This window comes from Lissotriton vulgaris, chromosome 7, assembly GCF_964263255.1.
Source record: "Lissotriton vulgaris chromosome 7, aLisVul1.2, whole genome shotgun sequence".
NCBI classification, from domain to species: domain Eukaryota; kingdom Metazoa; phylum Chordata; class Amphibia; order Caudata; family Salamandridae; genus Lissotriton; species Lissotriton vulgaris.
In genome coordinates, this window is record NC_141695.1 from 933,852,853 (window position 1) to 933,879,413 (window position 26,561).

A 26,561-nucleotide genomic window follows, 5' to 3' on the forward strand; every position below is an offset into this window, starting at 1 on the left:
CTCGTTGATTTGTAGCTGCTTAGCAGCCTGTTCTAAAGTCAACTCCTGCTCTTTCTGTTCTTTCTTCAATCTTCTAATTTCTCTCTGTTTAGATTCCTTTCGCCAGTAACAAAAAGAATCAAACATTGCCGGCCGGGCTTTCTTCTTAAACAGTTTCACTTCTAAATTATCAAGGACTTCAGGTTCAAAACTACCATGCAGTGGCCAACTAAGGACACCGTCTTTGTCTGTATAACGGACCCACACCTCATTATAAGATATAGGACCCACACCATGTTTACAATAAAGATCATATAGAGGAGTTCCGATCGGAGGAACCAGACATGAGTCCTCCAACCGGGAATCACTGTTGCAACCAAAACACGACAACATACAACTTTTCCAACTTACCATTTTGTAATCCGAAACACAAAACGAACAAAAACGCAAAACAGAAATGTGCACTCGAACCAAGAACTTAGGCCTACCAAAAACGGACTAATGTATCGATACCCAAACTAAACCAATAGATTACCTTAACCAGTACAACTAGTGATAATCTTTACGAAACCAAACCAAACCAAGAACTAAAAGGATTTTAACAACCCTTACGAAGCAACCAACTAGCAACCACTAAATACTTAACTGAGGCACTGAAGACGTCACCAAGGAGAAACCCGTCTTGTCTCGCCGTACTAAAGACTGCACCTCGGGTCCAAGACAGGGCGACGGTCAAGGCAACGGACCACTGCAGCCGTCCTGAACGGGAACCCTCGTGGAAGAGAACGTCGGGCCACTTTTGCGATATGCCGGGATCGATGAAGTGGGGCGCCTCCCTCAGGAATTTTCACACGAAGCTTCTCGAACTCTTCAGGCTTTTGGACCGGTACCGAATGACGTCGCCCCATGTTGGGCGCCAATTGGAGTTCTGGACTTTTTGGTTCCGTCCAGAGGTGTCAGGGATAACACCCGAAGACCCCGGAGTTCTACCTGTCTTGGTGCACAAATAAACAGAAACACGGGCTTCTCGATGGTGGCGTCAAAGACCAAAGGTTTATTACTGCAGGGACACAGAAGTCACAGAAACTACACACGGGCAGTAACCAGGAGCCTGTTCGATTTGTACAAGAAGGGTTGCTCCTTATATACTAAATATTGGCCTTCAGGCAAATTCTTTACATGCTGGTACATTCCCAAACCTTTGTGTCCTAAACAATAAATATTTGGCGTTGCACAGGAATCGTCGATAATATCTGGTGTCAAACATTACGAAGAGGGGTTCCCACTATTCCATCACAATCCCCTGTCAACATTTCATTCAAGAGCCGGACCGCCTCATCGTAAATTTCGTTACCTCCCCCTAATAAAGGTCCAGAAAGAAAGAAACAGGGCCAGGTGTAGGAGATAGAAAAGCAGGATAAGAGATGTTCGTGGGTTGTAAAATGGGCAAGGCTACCAGCTTCGGCCGCCTAATCATGATCAGGCCAACGAACACGAGAACCAGTATAGCAGGACTGGCCTTAGGCAGAGGAGGCAGCCTTTGTCGAGTCACGTAGCCACAGCGTGTTCTGCCCTAAGGTGCACGTGTCACTAGAGAGGTGAATCTCTGGCTAAGCTTACGTGTCCTTAATCGAAATGAAGAAATCAGAGGTCATTGCGTGTCCATTGTCTATGTGAGGGCAAGAAACACAAAATGGCTGCTATGATCTAAGATGGATGCCATGGGTAGATCAGAAATGTGTTTGTAACGGGAGTACTCTTGCTCGTAGCACAGCGAAAACACCAGGATATGCTAAATGGACCATTTGCGGTTCACTGATACCAAAATTATGTATTTACGACAATGTTGAAAACACGGGTTCAAATCGTCACGGAACCTCACGCTGGCGAGGGTTGGGGGCTCTGTTTCAGAGGGCGGTCTCGGGAGAGAACAAATGGTGGTGGGGTGCGGGGCGGGCGTCTAAGCAAAGGGGACAGAATTACGAAGATGTATTGTAGGCATGACAACAACATATCGGGTGGTGGTACTCGTGGATGACCCAAAGGGCATAATGCAGGGATTAGGCCTTGTTAGTTGGTGCGATATGGAATTAGTGGGCCACAAAGAGCGCCCAGCAAGTGAGACAGTTCACCTTGCCGAGACGGTAGGACAATAGTAGAGCTACGGGGCAGAGGAAGTCATTGGGCGCTGTCTCGGGGAAAGTGTACTGGGTTTGGGCTGGGGGGGAGGGGGCGGGTGCCAGGGTGCAAAAAAGCTTAAAAGGGGTGGCAGACAGAAAGGGCACTAAAGGGAGTGGGGGGGATGAATCACAAATTTCCCCCCCAAAAAAGAGGGGGGGCGGCGGCCAAGGAAGACACGGCGTAGGGGCAGGGACAAGGAGGAGGGGGTCATCAGAAGGAGGGATTTGTAAGAGGAGAACAAGGAGGACGGCCGATGGTAAGGGCTGGCGAATGGGGTTGGGGAGGGGCGGGGTGAGCATGGAGAAGCGACGGCAGGGAGTGGGACACCTCATCCACCCCCCTCCGCCCCCACCCCGGGAAGATTAATAAGGAGGCAAGGATCATCACAACGGCTTCTGATGTCCAAACGGGGGTTGGGCGGGGGATGGGGTCAGGCGCAGCGAGAGGAGGAGGATGCCCAATGAGCAAGAATAGGACGTTGGGCGAGTTAGATCAAGGCTGCCACGGTGCACACAAGGGCATGTGTATCGGTATCGGTGTTAAATGGAGGCAGGGGTTAGGGCCCTAAAGAATTGCCGTGGCCAGTGGAGTGGTTGAAGCAGTGCGAGTGGGGCTACGCTGCGAGGAGGGAGTCCTAGGAGGTGGAGCCCTGGCGGGGCCGCATCTCTACCAAGTTGGCCGAGGGGACAGGTGGGGGTGGGAAGGAGGTTGCAGAGGCCGAGAGTACAGTGAGTAATGCGCAGGGAGACGGGGGTGATAGTTACTTATCTATGCAATTTTTATATAGCGCAGACTTTACCAGATAGCGTCAGAGCGGTTCACAATAGGAGCAGAACTGATGCATGAGGATAAGATTACAAGTGAACAAATTACAAAAGCAAACGCTAAGTTACATGACTTAAAAGTGACAATAGGGAGAAACGAAAATACATGAGGTAACAATGGATACATTACAGGAGGGAAAAGTGATATGTGTGCACGTTACAAAAGCGTACAATGGACAAGTAGAGGAATAATACTGCAATAAATGGCGGACACTCATACCAAGGAACAAACGTTACGTAGGCAATGGTGGCACTTGGGAAAGTATATAAAAAAAAGAAAAAACATAATGTGAGAGGTAGCGAACAGTGTGTTACAAGAAAAAAGTGACGTGTGCAAGTAACAAAAGAGTAGCGAAATGAAAGCCTTTGATGCAGCAGGGGGCGGGCGGATCCCTTTGAAGAGCTGCTGGCGTGAAGTGGCAGAGGGGGGCAGAGCATTCCTTTGAAGAGCGCACGCTGGGGGATGCCTGTGGGAGGGAGGCAAGTGCACGCACTTTTTATGTCAATGAGCTTGCGCATTGAGCTCGCTTTCACGGGCACTGCATGGAATCGCCCAATCTCGGTAAGCTCTGTTTAAGCCCCTTTATCTCTCGCTCCGCTCAATGCGCATGCGCATTGATAGGGCACGAGACCTAAAAACAGGCCTGCATGGCAGGAGTAGTCCATGCAGCATACGCGAGCATTGTCATAGCTCGGTCCCTATCTGCATTCCAAGATGGGCAGTCAAGCAATCTCTAGAAAGCATGTGTAGTTTAAAAAAAAAGAATTCTGGAGGGAAAATAACATGACTAACATTCCTTAATTAAAATTATGTTTGTTCCAAGCGCTTACTTTCTCCTGGTTCCACAGCGTGGCAGAGATTGATTCTCTGCGCCCGCTACAGAACCAAGTTCAGCACAAATGCTAAGATTTTTGATGGAGATGTGCATCATGGATGAACTCATTTATTGGACTCTTGTTATAAAAGAAGGTACTGATTTGTCGATACAAGCTGCTTCGTCACAAGGTGATCTGAGAGGAAGACAGACAGTTATTGGCTGTCTGTGGTCATTGGTGCTCTCTGCCATATATTTTTTTTAAGCTCTATGAGTTTTAGGGTTCTCTAGATAAGTACCAAAGGGACGAGATAGTGGTAAATTATTTTGTTTATCAGATACAAGCATGAATTTTTTGCTGGAGGAATCCATCTCTTGAAGAAACTTTAGAGATTGCAAGAGGAATACAGGGATCTGTAATGGCCTTCAGAGAATTGGGAATGGACAAACAACATGTCTCTGAAGCAGTGGGTGTGGTGCGACCTGCGCCTAAAACCTATGTATAACACTGAAATGAAAAGACAGGGCAAAGTCACGAATAGCAATGCCAATACATATTTTAGGTGTGGGTCCGAAAGTCAGATTGTTAGTTAAAAAAGTTGTTCAGCCTTGGGTAAAACTTGTCTCAAATGCAAGAAATCTGGGCCCTTTGCTACAGTGTGCCATAATACATACAACGTAGTATTTGTGGGGGAATAGGCTAATTCTCTCCAGCACAATAACAATTCAGATAGTACAGTAGTATTGTCAGTACAAATGGTAGACACTTGGGAGGGTAGTTGGGAGCAAGGGGATCCCAAGTGTGAGGTATTCATTGGGAAGGAACAATTGGTAGTGAAGGTGGACTCAGGTTCTCCATCACAAATAACATTGGATAGTCCAGACATTTACACAGCTGCATTTGGTGGCTAGGAGATTCACATGGTGGGGTATTTCAAGGAAAGTGTTAAGTACCAAGACAGAGAGATTCACGCTAAAGTGTATGTGGCAAAGAAGGTTTACAAAATTCTAGGATGGCGAGATCAAGGCATGTTTGGGATGAAGTTAAGACCAGTCACTAAGTATCCCATTTCTTTGTAAGTTTCCATCGACACAGTGAGGGAAACTGAATTACAAGAGTTGTCCCTTAATGCAGCTTGAAAAAACATAAGGCATTGTTTCTAGAGAAGTTAGGACTGGCAAAAGGGTTCGAGCATCGCATTATTCTCAAGCCAGGCGCGTTGCCTGTAATGCACAAAGTACGGATCATACCCTTATGTATAAGGGGAAGGGTGGAGGAGCTTATGAAGAAACTATGTGCAGACAAAGTTATAGAGCTCACAGATTCTTCACAATGGATATCTCCAATTGTAGTAGCTTTCAAAAAAATCAGGGGACTTGAGACTTTGTGTGAACCTTTGGACGTTAAGCAGGAACATTTTAGTTGAGTGTTCCCCTCCCCAAAATACATGACATGTTAGCTCGGTTGGGTATATCTAAAATTTTCTTTACCCAAGACTTAAGGGCAGCTTATCACCAGGTAGAAATATTACAGGATTCCTGTTTGCTCACAGCTTTCAACACTCCTTTTGGGGCATCTAGATTTCTGTGAATGCCGTTTGGGTTGGCCTAAGCCGCATCGGTGTTCCAAAAATGTTCGTACAAAATACTGAAAGGACTGGATGGAGTTTTAGCCTACGAGGATCTTGTTATTCACAGACGCGGTCCAGTCTCATCTTAAGTCATTATATACAGTGTTGGGAGTATTGCATAGCTACGGCTTCACACTGAAACAAGAGAAATGCAAGATGTCAAGGCCCAAGATCCTCAGGAACAGTAACCACCCAGAAGCCCACCTTCTGGCAGCTCCGACTCGGATTACATAAGAACAGTCACAGGGTGGCCAGACAGGGGGATGGGAAATTACGGTAGGTGCACCAGGGAGGGAAATCTGAAAGACAAAAAGGGAGCCAACTAGAATGCAGGTGTATTGACAGACTCAGACCAGACTCTTATCACAGTGTACAAGGCACATTGATCGCATGGGGTTCCATGGTTAAAGCATATCATAAGCTATCTGTTGATTTCAAAGAATATCAAAAACAATGCTTGAGTTAACACCTTTAACTATATATCATATTATACCATAAGATATGCATTCATTTGTTAGACATTAATTTCTTTGAGGTTGCATCATCACTTTCCATAGCAAACTGAAACACACTGGGATATTGTGATCGTGGGGTTGTGGCGGACCGGAATAACAGGCATGGAGGCTGTATGTAGTGGGCGATGGTTTCCCTTGTTTTATTATTCTTATACAACAGTTCGTTTTGTGGAAAAAAATTATGAGCTTGAAGGGAGGGGTATCCGGGTCTTCTCCGTGAGATAGAACCGGGACGTCGGGTCTTCAGCCTGGGTTGCTCTGGATGGGGTCCTCGGAGGGTATAGGGAAACAAGAACCAAAGGGGCTATTAGTCCACCTTGACCAGAATGATCGAGTCTTTCTACCGACACCGGGCTGTGAGGGATTGGAAAGAGACCGTGAGGAAGGAAGGGGATTTGGATAGGGGCAGGTAGGCAGAGAGAGAACAAAGTCAGGGGTGGAAGTGAGGGGTAGGTGAAGGGTTTAATTACAATAGTGTCCGTGTGTGATCCAGCGATGCTATACAGGGTTTATCTACAGTGCAATTCTAACCCCCAATGGTGATGCTTTTTATATACAAGGATATATACACAGCACCTAAGTTGCTACAGTGCTACAGACAATAGACCTGGAGATATGTTACTCACATGCCCCGCCGCAACTCTTCCGTGAGTTGCGGACGCTCCCCAGCCACCTCCTGTGGACTCCACCAGTCCTCGCTCCAAACGTCTTCCTCCTCTTCCGGGGTCGCCTTCTCTGGTTCCGGGTTCGTTCGAGCCTCCTGCCACGAGTTTGCCGCGTTGAACACTCTCTCCTCGGCTCTGTCTTTTCCGTGTTCCGGCTCCAGGATTAGGGAGGGACTTCCAGGGTCACGGGATTGTGCTTCCGGTCTCACTCCAGTTTCGATTGGGTCCTGAAACAAAGGACAGAGGGGTGGAGTCCAGTTTGTCAGGGACGCTTCAGGGTCGGGTTCTAAGGTAGGGGATCTTGCTGGAGGATGCCGTATCGGAGAGGTAGGGGACGAGGCTGTATCTCAGATATTTTACAATGAACTGAAATATGCCCAAATAAAACAAAGTGACCACTAAACATATGTAAACAAAAGTCATAAGGCAATATTCATAATCCCCTCCATGGACATTTCCTTCTGAATGTTTAGCTCAACGTGTATGGCACACTGTCTGTATCGCTAAACTGCAATTGACAGAAGGAGCGCTGTATGGTAACTAACACGGAAAGCCAGTAACCAGTTAGCAAGCCTTAAAAAACACACGTAGGTAGCGCTGTCCAAGAGTAAGCGGGTAGCAATAGCAATGTGTATCCAGACAGTAGGTCACCAAACTCACTCCGCACTAGACACTTTCTGAGCCAAGTGCACTCGTCAGTGTACTCCAAAGTGCCAGACCTTCCAGCCACTCAATAAACACCACGGAGCAGGTCGCAGAATGCTTCCCAAACAGAAACACCAGGTCCAATTTAGGATACCAGTAGATGCTAGCCTTGAGTTTCGGGCAACTGTTTATACTATCAGCGAGGACAACATCATGCGAGATTGACACTTCCTGGTCCTTGTATCATGCGGGGGCATCTTGGAATGGATCCCTTTTGATTCACTAGCATATGTTTATGCCAGCAGTTCCACTACTGACAGCCACCTCGAACATGGTTTTAGCCACTCTTTGTCCTGAGCAGCATTATGACTGCGTGGAATGAGCACAAGAACCACAAGTCCTGACACAAGTTCTTGGTTGACAAGGTACAATACTTGGGGCACAACTTGTAAGTGGCAGGCATTTCACCTAACGAAGACCTACTAAAAGCCATTAGGGATTGTCCATCTCTTTCCGACAAATATCATCTAAGGTGTTTTTATGTTTATGTCAATATTATTCCAGATTTGTGTTTGAATTTTCTATTACTGCACTATCATTTTGTATCTTGGGAACCTACCTCCATCTTTCTCGCTCTTGACCCTGGTCCGCCCCGGCTGTGTGCCGTTTGAGCGGAGGGTCAGCCCACGAGCGACACTTCCTGCCTGGTCCTGCTCCACTTCCGCCCTGCCTCTCCACCGTGCAGGTCAGCGGTATAGTGGCCGCAGTATCCCGGGTATTTCTTGGTTCCTGTTTTCCCCCGCGCTCAGACAACTACTACAGATCACAGCGGTGGCAGGCTATTTGCGCGCTCCTACGCTACGCTGATCTCATCTCTTTTTAAATTGCTCAGCCCAGCTGACCGATAGCTGTGTTGTGCACCCGGTATACTTTTAAAGTCTTCATTGCTGAATAAAGCTTTGCGCGCTTGCGTGTGCAACAATGTCTGTGATTTTTAAAACGTCTTCATGCTGATTGAGAGCATTGTGCCTGCACTATCATTTTGTATCTTGGGCACCTACCTCCATCTTTCTCGCTCTTGACCCTGGTCCGCCCCGGCTGTGTGCCGTTTGAGCGGAGGGTCAGCCCACGAGCGACACTTCCTGCCTGGTCCTGCTCCACTTCCGCCCTGCCTCTTCACCGTGCAGGTCAGTGGTCTAGTGGCCGCAGTATCCCGGGTATTTCTTGGTTCCTGTTTTCCCCCGCGCTCAGACAACTACTACAGATCACAGCGGTGGCAGGCTATTTGCGCGCTCCTACGCTACGCTGATCTCATCTCTTTTTAAATTGCTCAGCCCAGCTGACCGATAGCTGTGTTGTGCACCCGGTATACTTTTAAAGTCTTCATTGCTGATTAAAGCTCTGCGCGCTTGCGTGTGCAACAATGTCTGTGATTTTTAAAACGTCTTCATGCTGATTGAGAGCATTGTGCCTGCACTATCATTTTGTATCTTGGGAACCTACCTCCATCTTTCTCGCTCTTGACCCTGGTCCGCCCCGGCTGTGTGCCGTTTGAGCGGAGGGTCAGCCCACGAGCGACACTTCCTTTCTGGTCCTGCTCCACTTCCGCCCTGCCTCTCCACCGTGCAGGTCAGCGGTCTAGTGGCTCACGGCAACCAGATATATATGGCAACCTGGAGCAAGCGCAGCGGACGAGCGCAGCGGGAGCGCCGGCTTCGCGCCGAAGTCGCGCACAAGTCAAGCCCGTCTGCGCCCGTCCGCGGCCGACCGGGGCTAGGGGCACGTCACTCTGCCCACTTGCTCTCCTACTCCTCGGCAGATCTTCTTAGCCTCCAGGGCCCTTGGTTTTTAACTGCTGCCATCCGTTCCCGTATTTCTTCATTTGGCTTGTCCCCCTCTCACGTTCCCTCCCCTCCTCACTACATTCCCACTAATCCTCTGAGGGGTACTGTCAACCCTGCACCCATCAAAACTCTCACAGCTTGTTATCTCAATACCCGGTCCGCCGTAGCTCACTCGCACGAGCTATCGGTGCTGTTGGACCTCCATGCCCCAGACATGCTGTTTCTCACAGAAACTTGGTTTCGCGATGACTCCCTCCCCGCCCTTCTGGCTACCTTACCAGCCTCATACTACGCCCTACGCTCGGATCGCCTTAACGGCAGGGCTGGGGCAGGTGTAGCGCTCATTGCCCGAGCAGACTTGCCTTTTCAAATTCTCTCTCTGCCCGATATTGCCACGACCGAGAACCTGGCCATTCGTACCACTTCCATTTCCCCTCCCCTCACCTGCTTACTCATCTACCGTCCTCCCCAATCGCCCTTATTGTTTCTCCCTACCTTCCTGGAAGTATTAGCCACGATTGCGGTTAATAATACTTCCATTCTGCTCTTGGGTGACTTCAATTTTTGGCCGTCCGACCCTGCAGAGTGCTCTTCCTCTAAGGAATTTTCAGAAACCCTCCGAGCTCTTAATTTTATACCCCACATCCACTTCCCTACCCACGCTAATGGACATGTTCTAGACCAGATTTGGTCCCTGAACTGCCCTGTAAAATCTGTTTCTATCTCACCCTGCACCTGGTCGGACCATCATTTGATCTTTTTTGCCCTCCCCATATACCCCCCGGTCAAACCCTCACTTCCTAAAAACGTTTGGGTCCGGGCCTGGGGACGAGTAGACCCAGGCAATCTCTCTGACTTACTTACTGCCTCCTACCCTTCACTACAGGGGTTATCTACTCTCTCCCAAGTCGCGTCCATTAACCAGTGGCTTACGTCTGGCTGCGACTCTATTGCCCCACTCAAGCGGGTCACGTCTAAGCGAGAGAAGGATGCCAACCTGTGGTTTAATGAGGACCTCAAGACCACTAAACTAGCTGTACGCAGAGCTGAGCGTGCCTGGAGGAGAAATTACTGCCCCCTATTAAGACTGGAGTTTATTAACATCTTGTCCCAGTATAAGCAGGCCATCTTGGGGGCAAAAACAGCTTATTTCTCCTCCAAAATCCTCGCCGCAGAGAACCAATCGAAAGTAATCTTTTCGATTGTGCACAACCTGGCACTCTCTGACAGAACCACACTGAAACCCACTCCCTCACCAGAACTCTGTCACTCCCTCAATAATTTCTTTATCCAAAAAATCTCTACCATCAAGGCCAACATCCCTCCCCCTTCTCCTACGTTTGTGGACCCTCAGTGTCCCCCCCCTAAGGGACAACTTGATGCTCTTCCTCCCCTGACTAAGGAAAGCCTTACCTCGATAATTCCCTTAGTCAAATCTGGTTCCCCTCTTGACCCCTGTCCCTCCCACATTCTCCGTCACATTTTTTCTTCATGTTCCGATCCCCCTCTTCACCTCCTTAACAGCTCACTCTCTCAGGGTGTGGTACCCACCCCACTGAAAACAGCAATCATTGTCCCCATCCTTAAGAAACCTGGCACGGACCCCTCGGTCCCGGCCAACTACCGTCCCATCTCCCTCTTGCCATTCTTAGCAAAGGTGCTCGAGCGCCACGTCACCCGCACTTTGAGTACTTTTGTGGAGATGCATGGGGTCTTAGACCCCCGCCAGGCCGGTTTCCGCCCGCACACTCTACGGAGTCCGTGGTACTCTCGGTCCTGGATAACCTCAGGGAGGGAATGGATACCAACAAGACCCAGGCCCTGGTCCTTCTTGATCTCTCAGCCGCCTTTGACACGGTCGATCATACCATCTTACTTTCCCGTGTCAGGGCGGCGGGGATCGGAGGTACTGCATTGGTCTGGTTATCTTCCTTCCTGAGGGACCGCACCCAGGCTGTTCGCCTGGGTGACTTTACTGCGGATTTCCGGAAAGTTCAGTGCGGGGTCCCCCAGGGTTCTTCTCTTTCTCCTCTTCTGTTCAATCTTTATATTGCCCCACTTATTTTTTCTTTACAGCAGCTGGAGGTCGCTGTATATAACTATGCTGACGACCTCCAACTTGTTTTTGATCTGTCTTCTTCCCTGTCTTCTATCTCTAATTTCCAATCCACCATGACCCATATCCGAGACTGGATGAACCACAACCATTTAAAACTCAACCCAGATAAGACCGAGCTGGTGTTGAAGGGTGGTTCATCCAGCCCCTGGTCTTCTCTGTTCTGGCCACCTTCCCTTGGTTCCCCACCTGTACCCTCTTCCTCAGTAAAAACTTTAGGTATCAAGCTCAATTCCCAACTCACTCTTCACTCCCAGGTTAGCTCTGTGGTGTCCTCTTCCTTTCTCTCACTGCGTACTATACGCAAGGTGTCCCGCTTTTTTTCTTTTCACGCCTTGAAACTGATCACCTTGGCGATGGTCATCTCCCGCCTGGATTACGGCAACGCCCTATATGCCAGTATACCTGCATATAGCCTTAGGCGGTTGCAACAGATTCAGAACCAGGCGGCGCGCCTGGTGTTCAAATTACCAAAATCCCACCATGTCACCCCCCTTCTTAAATCTTTACATTGGCTACCCGTTTGTGAACGTGTCCAGTTCAAGCTGGCCTCTATCACCCTCCAAGCGAGACTGGGCACGGCACCGGCCTTTATTTCTTCCGAGATCACTCCCTACGACCCCACCAGAGACCTCCGCTCATCCACCCAGGCCCTTCTCACTCTCCCGCGATTTCGGAGGAAGAAATGGGGCGGTTCGAAATTTGCGACCCTTGCTCCACTCCTCTGGAATTCCCTGCCTCCTGAGCTCAGAACCTTAACTCTTTATCCCCAGTTCAGAAAACAACTCAAGACTCATTTGTTTTCCAAGGCCTTTAACTAATCTGTCCTCCCACAGTCTGAACTGCTCTACTTTATATTTGCCATTCTACCTTGTTTTCTGTAAGTTGTAGCGCCATGAAGCCGCTGGCGAACGTGCGCTTTATAAATAATTTTAAATTCAAATTCAAATACACACAGACTATCTTAGAAAATTATTCAGGTCAGGAGTAAAATTTGTAAAGGAACAGGAACAGTTAGACACGTTCAATCATTTGAAGGACATGATTATCTTGGGGTCTGTTCTTCAAACGTACAGAGACGATGTTCCTGCTGTGGTCACTGCTGATACGAGTAGTATGGGCCTGAGGGCAGTGTTACGTCAGAAGGTGGGAGGGAAGGAGAAGACAATTGCTTTTGCCTCCAGGAGGTTGACGTTTGCTGAGAAGAACTACAGCCCGATTGAAAGGGAGGCACTGGCATGTCTCTGGTCGACACAGCATTTTGCAATCTATTTGTAGGGAAAAGAATTTGTGATGGTCACAGATCACATGCATTTGGAGTCATTGTTAAATGACAAGAGCTTGAGGAATTCCAGTCCCAGCTTGGTCAGATTATTATCCAAAATGTAAGAGTACAACTTCCAAGCCAAACACATAACTGGAGGGAAAAACTGCACAACAAATTTTTAGTCTAGGTGTCCTACAGATGCAGAGAATGTGAACTGAAAGAAGAACTGGTGGCGGGTTTGGTGGATGGTGTAACAGTCACAGACAAAGTTATTTCAGCAGAAGATTGGAAGTCAAGTTGTATTAAAGATGAGGATTTGAAAAGACTCTCAGAAATAAACACCCAGTGGTGTCACAGAGAAGGTTCATTACATAATGAATTGAAGGGGTTCAACAAAATGTGAGAGGAATTAAGTGCAAAATAAGAATCAGTCATGAGGGGCAAATTGGTAATTCCCCTAGGAAAGCTGAGAAGCAGACTTATTGGATTGGCACTTCAGGGACATACTAGTGTAGGAGGGACAAGGAAGAGAATTATACTGTACTATTTGTGGCCAGGCATGTATGCGGATGTGGAGATATTTCTTACTAGATGTTAGAAGTGTTCCCTAAGAAACAAAATTGTAGTGTACTCTCATCATTCCCATGTTTTCCTGTTGAAAATCTTAACGCTTACAAAAACAATGACAGGAATAGTCACCAAGACATAAAACACTAATAGTCTCAAAGCAGAGAAGAAATTAATGAGAAACAAAGAAAAAATAAGTTTTCTTCTTTTTTATGAAACCTCTCACTCACCGACCTGGTCGGTGACATGCTTCATCATCTGGGCCCACCCAAGTAGCCGAGTGCCACTTAGGTGTGCTACGATGCCTGCAATTGCAGCGGAGCTGGTTATTTTGTGTGTAGTTAGGGGTGAAAAAAAGAGAATTAGTGAGGTGATTAAAAAGTATACATCAGAGACTCCTTCAGAAATTTTATTCAGGAGTCCGTGTAACCAAATTAAAAACTAATGAGATACTACTCATGGTGCTATTGGCCATATAGTATCTGGAAGTGATTTAAAAGGTGGTCGACATGTTTCAACCTCTTGTAATTATAGGTTTTCTTCAGGACCAGGATGGGAGGGACGAGAGGTCTGCACACGCTAAGGTGCACCCTTCTCAGACCCTACAGTGCAAATACTGCGTACTCACGGTTGTCGTTCTATGTACAGCATTCTGTGTAAGAACCAGAAACACAAACATACATGGCATAGTGATAGTAATGTTCTGTACAGGTGCTCATTCATCTCTGTTCGTTTTTAATGCACTCTATTATAGCATGCATTAATGTGCACCAACATTTTATCTCTTATATTGCTGGTCATAATGTTTAACTCAATCCTATTGTTTTACATTTATTTACAATAAGTCACAGGCGTACCTCTACTATTTGTAAGGACCCTGTATTGAGTCATCATGAACAACGTGGTCACTCCTATTACGTGGACACACGTTATTTTTTTAAAATACTGGCATACTTTTTAACACAGGAAAACACAAAGAGATGTAAATCAGGGGGCCTTATTTTCCATATCACTTGCATTGAAATTGTGTAAGTTTCAGGCTGTATAAAACTAATTTAAAGCCATTTTGGTCCGTAAATCGGGAGACACCATCCTGCACACGATGTGTTATGTTCAAGTTCCCTTAATTCACTTTTAAACTCCTGCGTTCTCTAATTTCGCCACCAGATGGAGCCGACAACCTCACCTGCCGTACACCGACACACCCTTGCACAGACATGGCCGTTTCCAGGCATCTCCAGGAAGTATCTCGCCCCTCCCCCTTCCTGTGCCCAAATGGTACAGCCCGATCGCAGCCGCACAACGCGGAAGCTGTTGAAGTTTTCTGGAGTTGAGATCAAAGCCTGTTGCTCCTTTGCCTCTCGACCTATCAGGGGCTCCCAAGATCATGCTAACAAGCTCATGAATATTGTGAAGAGCCGGGCTGCCAGACACGGACTTGGGAAACTACAACGTGAGTTGGGTCCCCGGCGGTGTCGCGTACTGTGACAGTTTGACGGAGGAGGGGGCTCACGCTCTGTCCTTTGATTGGCTAGCTGAGCGCGCGCCCGCTGTTGCCCCTGCGGCCTCGAGCTCGTCCAGATCAGCGGATTGGTCAGCGGGGTGCGAGCTCAGCTCGCTCTAACCCCCGTACCTGGGGTGCGTGCCGGTTCTTTCAGTGGATTGGTCTACCTGACTCGCGTTACTCGTTACTTTCACCTAAGATCACGCGCCCGGTTCAGGACAAGGGCGGCGGCGCTGGTTCCCTTTCATTACCTACAACCCGTTGTTTGGGTTCATTGCGGATATTGGGGCACGCGTCGCTGACCGGTTTCCCGCCCTGTAGGCGTGATTAAAGGAACCAACGGAGGCTGACATAGCCGGGGCCATGGAGCCCCCGAATGGTGGAGGGGAGCGAGGAGGTGGCTCCGGACCTCCGGGCCCAGCACGGAGCACCAAGGAGAAGAAGAAACCACGGAACCCAGAGGAGGGCGACGGCAAATCCAAGAAATTTGTGAGTCTGCGCGCGTGCATGTGACCAGGGGAGGGGCAGCTTTAGAACTCTGAGTCAGCGGCTGACCCTCTTATAGGGAGTGCATGTGTGATGTTGCAGGATTCCACCCCAGATTTGCCATGTGGTGGGGGGGGGCATAACAGTCCACTATTAGGTGCCATAACTCTTCTCTCTAAACACTACCAGTCTGACAACCACCACTCTCCCCTTCTCTGTACGGTACTGTCGGAGACCGCAGAGTTGTTATTAAGAAACGCTGATTCTGACGGCTTATTTACTTGTCTGTGACAGACCCTATTCCCCCCCCCAACGCCGCATTCCCCGATCTGACAGAGACGGCACTAGTGTCATGTCGGCCTCCAGTAGTGTTATTCTTGCCCCCATTTGCTGTCCAAGCAGTCCCCGCTCTTCCAGTGTGTGCACTCTGGGCATACAGTGCTGCTGTCATTGTGTCACCTGCCGGAAAGACTTGTGTGGCATGTGGTGCACACCCTTTGTAATCTGACAGCCACTGCGTCCTGTCTGTGGGACATAAACACTGACACTCATATCTTGCCCACTAACGCTGTTGGATCCCTCTGAAATACTAACTTCCTTACCCTAGCACCGCACGGAAGTGTTAGCCATTATTAGTATACAAAGATATTGACGTTTAATTAAAAAATACTTTTGAAAAGTGGAATGTTGGGCACAGCGATCCAAACTGTGTTGCAAGTCTTTTTCTGCTCTTCTCTGTAAACGGATCCTGAGAGACGAACTAACCTGCACATACATCTAATACTTCTACCTACCGGCGTGATGTTTCTGCAGCACATCAAGCAAAATCTAATTCTCTCTCATTCAGATGGTTAACCGGGACTCTCTAATAATGGGGAAGCAAGGCACAAGTCGGGCGTCCATGCGGGTGGACGGCGTCCAGCCTGCCAAGAATTTGCGCCCCACTGAATAATGTGCTGAACTCGTCCCGGTGTAATTTCTAAACACCGGGGGACTTTCAGCTGCGCCTGCACGTTGTCTGCTTTCCATCTGCAAGAAGCAACAACGTGCATGCTGGGCCTTTCCTATTTAAGACCTCCTGCTGTGCACATAACAAAGGCCAAATTTGAGTGGACATCAAGCCTCCTTTTGTTCGAGTCTCTTGGCTGGGAGCAGTCAGGAGCCTCACACCTGATGCAAATGAAGTGGAGGGCAAACAAAGGCTAACACCTTGTTAGCACTTCACACATACTTAAGAGAGGCAGCTTTTCACTTTGTTCAGTCCCTGTTCAGGAGATATGCATGCACTGTAAGAATGTCAGATGTGTTGGTCTTTTTAAGTGTTTACACAAAGCAAATTGCATTTATATGAAGCTTACTACACCCGAGGAGGCATTGAAGTACCACTATTTTTTTTCTTGTATAGCCCTACTCATCCCAATGCAAGGTGTCAGAGCACTTTACATCAACACGTGCATATTACATGTACAATAAATTATATAAGTTTGTAAATTAATGTACAGGATGTGTTACATAAAACTGGATGATTGCAAGGTGTAGAAGTCGCATATCATCTTCCATAGCTCACTGATATCCTTGCAATGCGCACAAACGTACACATTTTAAACCTGGTAAACATATGTGAGGGCTTTAGATCTGATGTCACTTCTTTTGACGCCACTTCCTGTAAAGTCGTGGCTTGTGATGCCACATTCTATGATGTCAATTCCTGTGATGCCATGTCTGATGTTGTGTGCCATGATGTTGTGCACGCGGCGTGATGTCACTTGCATTCTGCGTAACTAGGTTAGTTCCCCTACTTAAAATTTTTTTTTTTAGGACTTGTGCCCTGTGGGAAGGGACATGGCCAAAGTACTAACCGCTCCACGTGCCGCATGAGTTTACTGGCTGCGGCGTTTAAAGAACATCAAACTGTATTTCATTTCAGTATTCCCGATGTTTAAGAAATAAACTAATTGAAATAAATAGGGGTTTGGTCACTATCGCGTGCGATTTGTGAGCCGGAATGCTAGGGTCACTGACGCTCCCAAATCACCCTTTTTTTTTTAACTGTTTATTTTTGTTTTAAATATACCACATAAAAAGATAACGGCACTAGTCCACAGTAATACATTTATCAAATTATTACTGTAACCCATTAAGTAATTAAAAAATATACACATTTCTGCTGTAAAATTCACTGAGATCAGTATTCATCATTACTTTAAAGAGTTTTTTGTTATTTTTAGTCTTGTTTCCGCCCCTTTTGAAAAGGTATTGCACAGTGCTGGCTGATAATTGATAACCTATATAATACTCAAAAATACATGCAACATAGTTTGTTAGACCAATACAGCAGTAAAGATATATCAGATTTGCGGCTTAATGCCATACCATGCTTTGTTCCATATTCATATGGTCTAATCGAGTATTCAGATACAAAAGCGTTCTTTCAAGGAAGAGAAGCATATATAAATATTTTGGGATTTCAGATGAGCTGCATTGTGACGTACATGGTGATTATTAACATTTTCCAGTTATTGCTGCCTTATCGGCCTTAGGTATTACTTTTTTTAAACACATCTTCCACTCCTGGTTAGCAGAGACCTTGGGGTTTACATTTACATAATTTCACTGAACGAGACATACCCATACTTATGACATTGCGCTTGATAACATAATTCAGCATGTACTTTTCCCAGCATTGTGTATTCCGTGCTGTAGGAGCTGAGAACAATCTGCAGAAGTAATTGAATTAGAGCTGGGCCCATGCTAAAACTAGTTTAAATTACAACCATTTTAACTGTACTTGAAGAAGATGAAAATACCTGTGTAACCTGTTTCCTTAATATTATTCATAGAAGGCCTCCTGTATGGCGATCAAACTGATGCCCCATATTTAAGGGTTGAACCTTCGATTTATGATCTTGTACTAGGGAGAGTGAGTAATATCCCCTTTACTGACAGTCACATTTCTTTAAACTGGAAGCATTGCAGAAACACTTTGCATTACTTTGATCTTGTTAGTATTTCCGTCTTGTATGTTGATCCATCCAAATACAAAGAAAACATTCATTAGTTTACCTTCTTCAATCTACTTTGCCCAACATTCCATGTGTAATGAATAGGCTTTTTGCCAAACACCTATATTTCTTTTACGTTTTTATTAATCACTAGTAAATTGCTTATAACATGTGCAGTGATTAACAAAAAGAGCCTTGGTAAATGTTAAGTCACACCTAGTACCCCTACAAAAAAGGGCAATTCAAAGAATTGGAAGAGGTAGGCTCACTCACATAATGTGACATGCTTCAACATATTCCACCTCGTCCCACCCTGGTAAGCTGATACTACCAGCGTGGACTCGACCTCAGAGGGCACTGACCTGAGTGAGTTCTTAGGAATGACTTATTTTCTCTGGATAAAATACTAGAATCCAGTTCAATAGTAAAAAAAAAAGCCTTAGTATATACACCACAAAGTATCCTTTATTCAGGTGGTTTCCTAGGCTTGAGTAAAAAGTGCTTTGAAGGTATTCATAGATGACCTACATGGTTTCTATGACTCTTCCGTCCCACTAAGATGTCTTGCCAACATGTTTCTGCACTTTCACTGGAAACCGAAGTTGTCGGGCATTCCTCAGGGCTGAATCTATGTACCCTGCACTTTTATACTAGTAGTGAAGGGTATCATTAAACACATATAGAGAGGACCTACCTCTCTTTGAAAATTCTCCAGGAATTACTGACTAGTTAAGGGAGAGAGAAAAACAAACAAAACCATGGTAGTAAGAAGACAACGGCGAAAGCCCACAATGGTGGAATACTAATCATGGTAACATTATATGGAGTTGCACAATGACAATCCTGCATATAAAAAAATACTTTTAAACTTTAACACGTGTGACACAGTGACATAATTCACAACACACATGCACAAGTGGAAAAACACACATGTAACATGGGGATCCTTACGTAATCCCAGTGTAGATTCTATACCTAGTTCGAGGGCTACTTGCAGCATGGTCTGTTCAGGGTGGGCACCGCCTATAGTCACACTCTAGTGGGTGTGATCCCAAGTAAGCACAGAACAGAACAGGGGAGAAATAGCAATATAGTAAACAGTGAGAATTTGTCACCCTAGACCTTTTACATTTATCAAGTTCTAAGATAATGATACTGTGTCCAGTTAAAATTTATTGGTACTTCTCTCTCTCATTCTATCTTACTTACTATGTCAAGGTGGAGCGCATAGGTCCTACCGTGCCCCACCGAACAGCCGACTGGTGCAGACAAGGTTGTGACATAATCATTTTCTATATAAAGGTAAATGGGCTCCCCAGCCTGGCCAATCCATTTGTAGTGTTGGATAGCAATCGTGTTGTGCCTGATGATTATCACCTGCTCAGGACTGGTGTGCCTGTAATTACCAGAGCCGGGGAGTAGTTACCCTGCCTATCAGGCGTGTTCGTTTCAATAATTGCTCTCATAATGGTAAGCATGTGATATTATAATGTAGGGTCACTTATGATATGCATGGACGGGTATCCCAGTAATAATACAAATAATAAGGAGATTTATAAAGCACCTGGTTACGCCAGACGGCATGTCCCCGCGCTGAAGTAAGTGGGAGAAACAGATCCCCCAAAGCCCAGACCAGTGGCGCGCAGGTCTTATTAATGAAGGAACAAGTATGTTTTAAGCTCCCTTCTAAACCTAATCTGAGAGGGTTCCACATGCTTTGCGGTGCTCTTGTTTGGCCCAGGAGGGGCTTGTAATCCCTACCTCCGCATTCAGCCCTAGAGCGTGACCATGTATGTTGTGTGCAGCATGCTTTGTATGGGAGCCATTGGGAAGCTGCCATTGGTATCAAGGGACCTGGGAAAAGTAGTCTGTCCCAGAGCTTGCCTGCGTTTGTTGCGCACAGCACGCTAACTATAGGAACCAATGGGAGGCTACCATTGGTTTAAGGAGACCTGGGTAATATAGTGTATTTCCAAGAAGTATCGATAATACAGGGCAGAGATGCAGGACAAGGCAATCCTGTGTTGTACAGCATGAGTTGGAAGCGCTCCTTCCCCTATTATTAAAAAAGGCTAAGTTAATTATGTGGGGAGGTGATTACACCCATCAGAAGGAGCATAAACATGATGGCGTGTTTTTTTCCACAACTGTATAAGACGGTGCCAAAGGTTCGGTCAAATCATAACGCAGAGAGGTCCCAGCTAGAGACACATCCATTATAACAATCTGCATTTAAGAATGGGAGAGCAAAAAAGGACTATCGCAAAAGGGTAAAAGTGGACTCCAACCTCTGGGGGACCATACATCTTGTTTAGTTGCCCAGGATTCCCCATGGGATTTCTTCATTAAGCCCACAGGTGTCAGTGTGGAGGCGAAACACCCATCGCTGTTCACACTTTAACCCCTTCACTGCGGCGGCTATTCCGCCGCAGTGCTAAGGGGGCGTGGCGGAAATGCGGCGGGCGCATGCTGGTGACAGAACCGCTCCGTCACCAGCGTCGGTTGTGCTGTGCTTATGACGGAGCGGTTCCGTCATGGCCCCGCCCGCTCAATAGAACGCTCAGCGCAGGCGCGGCATTTGCACAGCGCAGGAGCGTCGGGCGGGCCATGACGGAACCGCTCCGTCATCAGCACAGCGCCACCGCAGCTGATGACGGAGCGGTTCCGTCATCAGCAGGGGAGGGGTTAACAGTGCTTTATTCATGTCAATATGCCTCTGTTCCAGTTTCCCAATCGCATACCATTCAATGTTGTCTGCGTTATGTTGGTGATTAATGTAGTGTCAGGTCTGTTTTGTATTATCTCTCCTTTATCTTATCTTGCTCCTATGTTCCTTTATGCAAACACATGTCTTCCAAGTAGTCACCCAATGTATGTGATTTTGCAGGGACATTTTAGGACATATACAACATGACTAGAATTACAATTTGTCAAGTGTTACAATGTCCAAAGGGTGGCCAGGCCCATGTTGACTGACTTAAACTTCTTGGTAAACCGACATACACCACGTCCCCTGCAAGGTTGGTGGCCTGTCGGTGTAGGGGTACCCCATAGTGTTCTTTGTGTGTGTGTCCCAAGGCACCCTGTAAATTCTGTCTCCTCTTGAAGGAGAACATAGGGTGTTACATTTTCAGATTTCCAGAATTTAGGAGACTCCAATGTCTCTTAACCAGTTTTGTGACTGCATTGGAGATGTGAGTAAAAGTTGTTAGGCAGGTAGGTCTTGCCACCCGCGGTTTTTTATAGGTGCCCAAAAGAGCCTCCCTTTTGTTTGTGGCCCTTTTTGTAGCCCTGGTAACAGTTCTCTCAGGGTAATTCGCGTAGGTTTTTGCTGAAAAATGTTGGATGCTCTCTATATTTCCCATTTTCTCTGCAATTACATCTGAGTTTTAGGAATTGATCTTTGGGGAGGCCTTCCCTTAGTGCTCTGGGGTGAAAACTTTCAAATCCTAAACAACTGTTTTTATCCGTGAGTTTATAAAAAACCTCCGTTTTAAGAATGCCCCTTTCATGGTATATCGTTGGTCTAAGAATGGCATTTCCACATCACTCGTATTCATTGTGAATCTCAGGAAAGGGTCCAAACCAATGACCCATTCTGAAAGCTGGATAGCTGCCTCCCTGGTACTTCTTCTGATCACAAGGATGTCAATCAATCTTTTTCACAGTCTCATTTGTCCAAGGTATGGATACTCATCGCAATAGATTTATTCAGTTTCAAAGTTGTGTACATACCAGGCATGCCAAACTTGAAGCACAGGTACTCCCCATAGAAGTACCATGTGTCTGTAGGAAGAAATCTCCTTCACCCTCAGACATTCCTCGTGAGGACCATGTGTGTGCAGTTAAGGATGAACTCTGCAGGTGCCATTGTATTGACCTGTCTCGGGGTAAGGAGTCCATCTATCACCCCTAGCGTTCTTATGCACTTTCGGGCAAAATGTAGAAATAGGGAATCTTGGGTTCTTTCTCAATAAGAAAAGATGCATCCTTTTTCTGTCACCCGGCCATTGTCAAGGGCATCTTTAATCGTAAAGTAAAATTTCCTCCATGATATCAGGGATGGGATATATTCTCAATTTTTTATAATGTAAGGTGTTCCCTAATAATCTCAGGCATTCAGTATGGTACATGTCTTTAGGCATTATGATTATCCCACCTCCTTTGTCAGCTGGCAATATAATCATGTGGTGTCCTCTTCTCAATTCCCTCAGGGGTTCTTTCTCTGCTCTGCTGACATTCTGAAATGCATCCTGTTTGACCTGCTCAAGGAGTATAGACCTATATTGATCGCCTGCTCAAAGTCTGGCACTTCTGGTGGTTGCTGTTGAATGGTGGGTGTGAAAGATTATTTTTTTATGTGGGCCGGTATTGGTTTTCACCAGATCGCCATTCGAGTGTAGAAAAAAGGTGTAGTCTAATTTTCCATCAATTTTGAGTTAGAGATGATCATCTCTAGGAGTAGGTATGAACTCCAACCTCCTAGTTAGTACCTTCTTTTGTGTCTCAGTTAGTTAGTTAGTAGTTAGGTTAATGATGTGGTCTGTTAAACCTCTGCTGATCCCTGGTCGGGTTCTCTGGTGTTTGTTCGATCTCTGCCTCCTTCCAAGAGACCATGCGGTCCTTTTTTAGGTCTCGCCTCTGAGAGGCGAGACTATAGCGTCTTAAACAGACTTTACCTAACTGGGCGATTTGGCGCTGTGCCCGTGGCTTTTAGGTCAATGCGCAAGCGCATTGACCTAAAGTGCGCGTGCACATCACCAAATCGCAGTCTGTTCCCTCAGCCGCACTCCTCCCACACCTTTGAAGTGAAGCTTAGCTTCACTTCAAAGGCCCCTGCTGCTTTCACACCCTCTCCCCGCTCCGCCACCTCCCCTGCCCGCCGTGTCGCATTTCTCCTCCCCCCTCCCCACAGCAATACCCTCAAGTGTCCGGGAGCCCCGAGTCTTCAAATAGTATGCGCTTCCAGCAGGCTGTTGTTAATTTGAATCTCTGTTGCGAATGTTCTCTCTCCAGGAGTGGTTTTCTATTTCTTAACGCTTCATTAGCACATTTTACAAAGTCATTGCTAGCCTTTTTAATTCATGATCCGTAGCGTGACATCCTGAGACGCGGTTCTCCATCTCAGTTCCCAGGTAGTTATCCTCGTTCTCAATAAATCTACTTACATCCGAATAGCGGGCTTCATTTGGACAAACGGGACATATATTTGCGAAGAGTGTACACATATTTATTTTACACTCCAGGGGAACACTTGTTCTAGTGTGTACCGTGTGCACAGCAAGCCGTTACCTGCGCACACACGCCCACGGACACTCACACAATGGTGCAAACGTGCGCTCACAGACACATACAGAGAAACACACTCGCACGCATATAGACACACACACTACACACAATAGCACGCACATTCACATTAACGCAGGCACGTGCGAGCACTTATACACACGAACATACATGTCGTTTTGCAAAGAGACTCCCACAGATGATGATAAACACCCGCAGGCACGCATTCACATGGAAACAGTCGCAAACACACAAACACTTCTACAACAGATGTCCCTTCAACCATTTTCTAACAAAGACTGACAGAGACACACAGACCTTCCCAGAATAAATGCACGTGAAAATGGACAGACACGCACCAGGACACACCACACAGACGCACACTGTAGGGGTGTAACAATGTCCTACCACTCACGCCTCCAGGGTCACCAGGTCTCGTGCATGTTACCCACCTGTGTGCCACTGCTGTTATGTCAATAATGCCCAGCTCTGCTGATACAAGGCTTCTAGACAATATACACAACCACCGCATCCACCACCACATCCACCGCATCCACCACCATCACCACATCCACCACTTCCACCGCATCCACCTCCACCACCACATCCGCCACCGCATCCACCACCACCTCATCCACCACCGCATCCACCACCACCACATCCACCACACCCACCACCATCACTTCCACCACCACTTTCACCACATCCACATCACCACCACATCCACCACATCACCACCACATCCACCATCACCACCACATCCACCATCACCACCACATCCACATCCACCATCACCTCCACATCCACCATGACATCCACCACCACCGCATGCACCACCACCACACCCACCACCACCGCATCCACCACCGCATCCACCACCGCATCCACCACCGCATCCACCACCGCATCCTTCAAAACTGATTTTCAAGGTACTGAAGGACCTTATGAAAAACAGATCCACCTCAGAGGTGATTTGCACAGACTCCCACTGTGATAAACTGGCCTCCTTTTTCGTGGAGAAAGTGAAAAAAATCTATCAAGGTTTTGACACACTCCACCAGAACTGTGAGGTTATCGCCCCTGATACGATGGGATATGAGACCTTGGCTATGCTACCTGAACTGACTATTGAGACCTTTGATAGGCTCAGCCTTAGGGTTAAGTCAGGCTCTCCCTCGGACCCGTTAAAGCCTGCCTTTATCAACACTCTTTCCCCGCTGTGCCGTGACCCCATATTGAATCTTATCAATATGTCTTTGTCCAGCGGAACGGTACCCACGGCATGGAAACAGGCAGTGGTCACTCCTATACTAAAAAAAGCCAACTCTGACCCCCGGCTGCCAGAAAACTATCGACCCATATCCCTGTTGCCTTGGATTGCTAAAGTGACAGAAGCCCATGTCAACTCTGTTCTGTCTGAGCATCTGGCTCGCAACCAGATATTAGATCCCAGTCAGAACGGCTTCCGGTCAGGACACAGTACCGAGACGGCATTACTCTACATCACGGAACATCTTCGCCAGGTACTGGACTCGGGTCGTACTGCAGCGCTTTTACTATTAGATTTAAGCGCTGCCTTCGATACTGTGTCCCACCAGATACTGATCCAACGCTTACAGGAGGCGGGAGTGACTGATATCGCTCTCCAGTGGTTCCGGTCCTTTCTTTCGGATCGTTCTTTCAAAGTGGCTATACCACCTGGCCAATCCGCCACCCATCCCCTGGATCTGGGGGTACCACAGGGATCCTCGTTGAGCCCTACTATGTTCAACCTCTATGTGAAACCGTTGGCTGGTGTCGTCAAACAGTGGGGTCTTACGATGGCCTCATATGCGGACGACACACAGCTAGCGGTGACACTTAGTGGAGACCCTGAGGTGGAGGCCCCCAGATTCCGAGCGGGTCTTGTGGCAGTAGCAAGGTGGCTTCGCACCAACTGCCTTCAGTTGAACGCCACCAAAACGGAGGTGTTGGTGCTAGGGAAGCACGCTGAGCTATGGGGTAACCAATGGTGGCCATCAGAGTTGGGTGTCACTCCTATTCCAGCCTCTGGAGTGAGAAATTTAGGCATTTGGATGGACTCCGCGCTCACCTTCAGAGACCACACCAAGAAGGTGGCTGCCACGTGCTATGGCATTCTGTGGGGAACAAGGCCGGTTTTAAAGTATTTTGATCCCCCTACCAGACAGCTTGTGGTCCAGGCCTCAATACTATCTCGGCTGGACTACGGCAGCTCGCTGATGTTAGGGGTGAATCAAGCGGAGGCCTCTAGGCTCCAAAGGGTACAAAATGCCGCGGCACGGGCCATTGTGGGCCTTCCCAGACACTGCTCAGTGTCTGGAACCATCACGGCCTTGCATTGGCTTCCGGTCAGACAACGAATTAAGTTCAAAGCGCTGTGTCTGGCCTTTAAAATTTTGAATTTTTCTTCGCCGCCGGCACTCTCCAACCTACTCACGCCCTGCCCTATACTCCTTCAAGATCCTTGAGATCGGAGGGGCTTCACCTGGCTGCTTGTCCACGCTTCAAACTGAGCAGAATGGGTGGCCGCTCCTTTAGGGTGCTTGCGGCAGGTTTATGGAACTCGCTCCCGGTACACATCCGAGCTCTTGAAGACTTGCTCGCCTTCAGGCAGGCAATTAAAACCTTCCTGTTTCCTGTGTCTGGTTAATTTCTCTTCTTTTGTGTGTTATGTTATAGTGTCTGTCAAAGCGCCAGGACGCCCCTTTGCTGGGGCAGCTGTGCGCTATAAAAATATAAATAACATAACATAACATAACATCCACCACCGCATCCACCACCACATCCACCACCACATCCACCACCACTTCACCACCGCATCCACCACCGTCACATCCACCACCGTCACATCCGCCACCGCCACATCCACCACCCCCACATCCACCACCGCCACATCCACCACCGCCACATCCACCACCGCCACATCCACCACCGCCACATCCACCACCGCCACATCCACCACCGCCACATCCACCACCGCCACATCCACCACCCCCACATCCACCACCGCCACATCCACCACCACCACCCCCACATCCACCACCCCCACATCCACCACCCCCACATCCACCACCGCCACATCCACCACCACATCCACCACCGCCACATCCACCACCACATCCACCACCACATCCACCACATCCACCACCTCATCCACCACCACCTCATCCACCACCACCGCATCCACTACAACCACCACCACATCCACTACAA

At 47.5% G+C, this 26,561-nt stretch overlaps 1 protein-coding gene across 1 annotated transcript in view; it reads left to right on the forward strand.

The window, feature by feature from the left end:
* Nucleotides 1-14,346: 14,346 nt before the first annotated feature.
* The window catches only part of DIAPH1 (diaphanous related formin 1), a 1,314,985-nt gene continuing 1,302,770 nt past the window's right edge, over nt 14,347-26,561 (forward strand). The window contains exon 1 of the mRNA XM_086931364.1: nt 14,347-15,042. Coding sequence (XP_086787490.1) covers nt 14,917-15,042 — 126 coding nt within the window. The 5' untranslated portion in view covers nt 14,347-14,916. The remainder of the gene's footprint in view (nt 15,043-26,561) is intronic.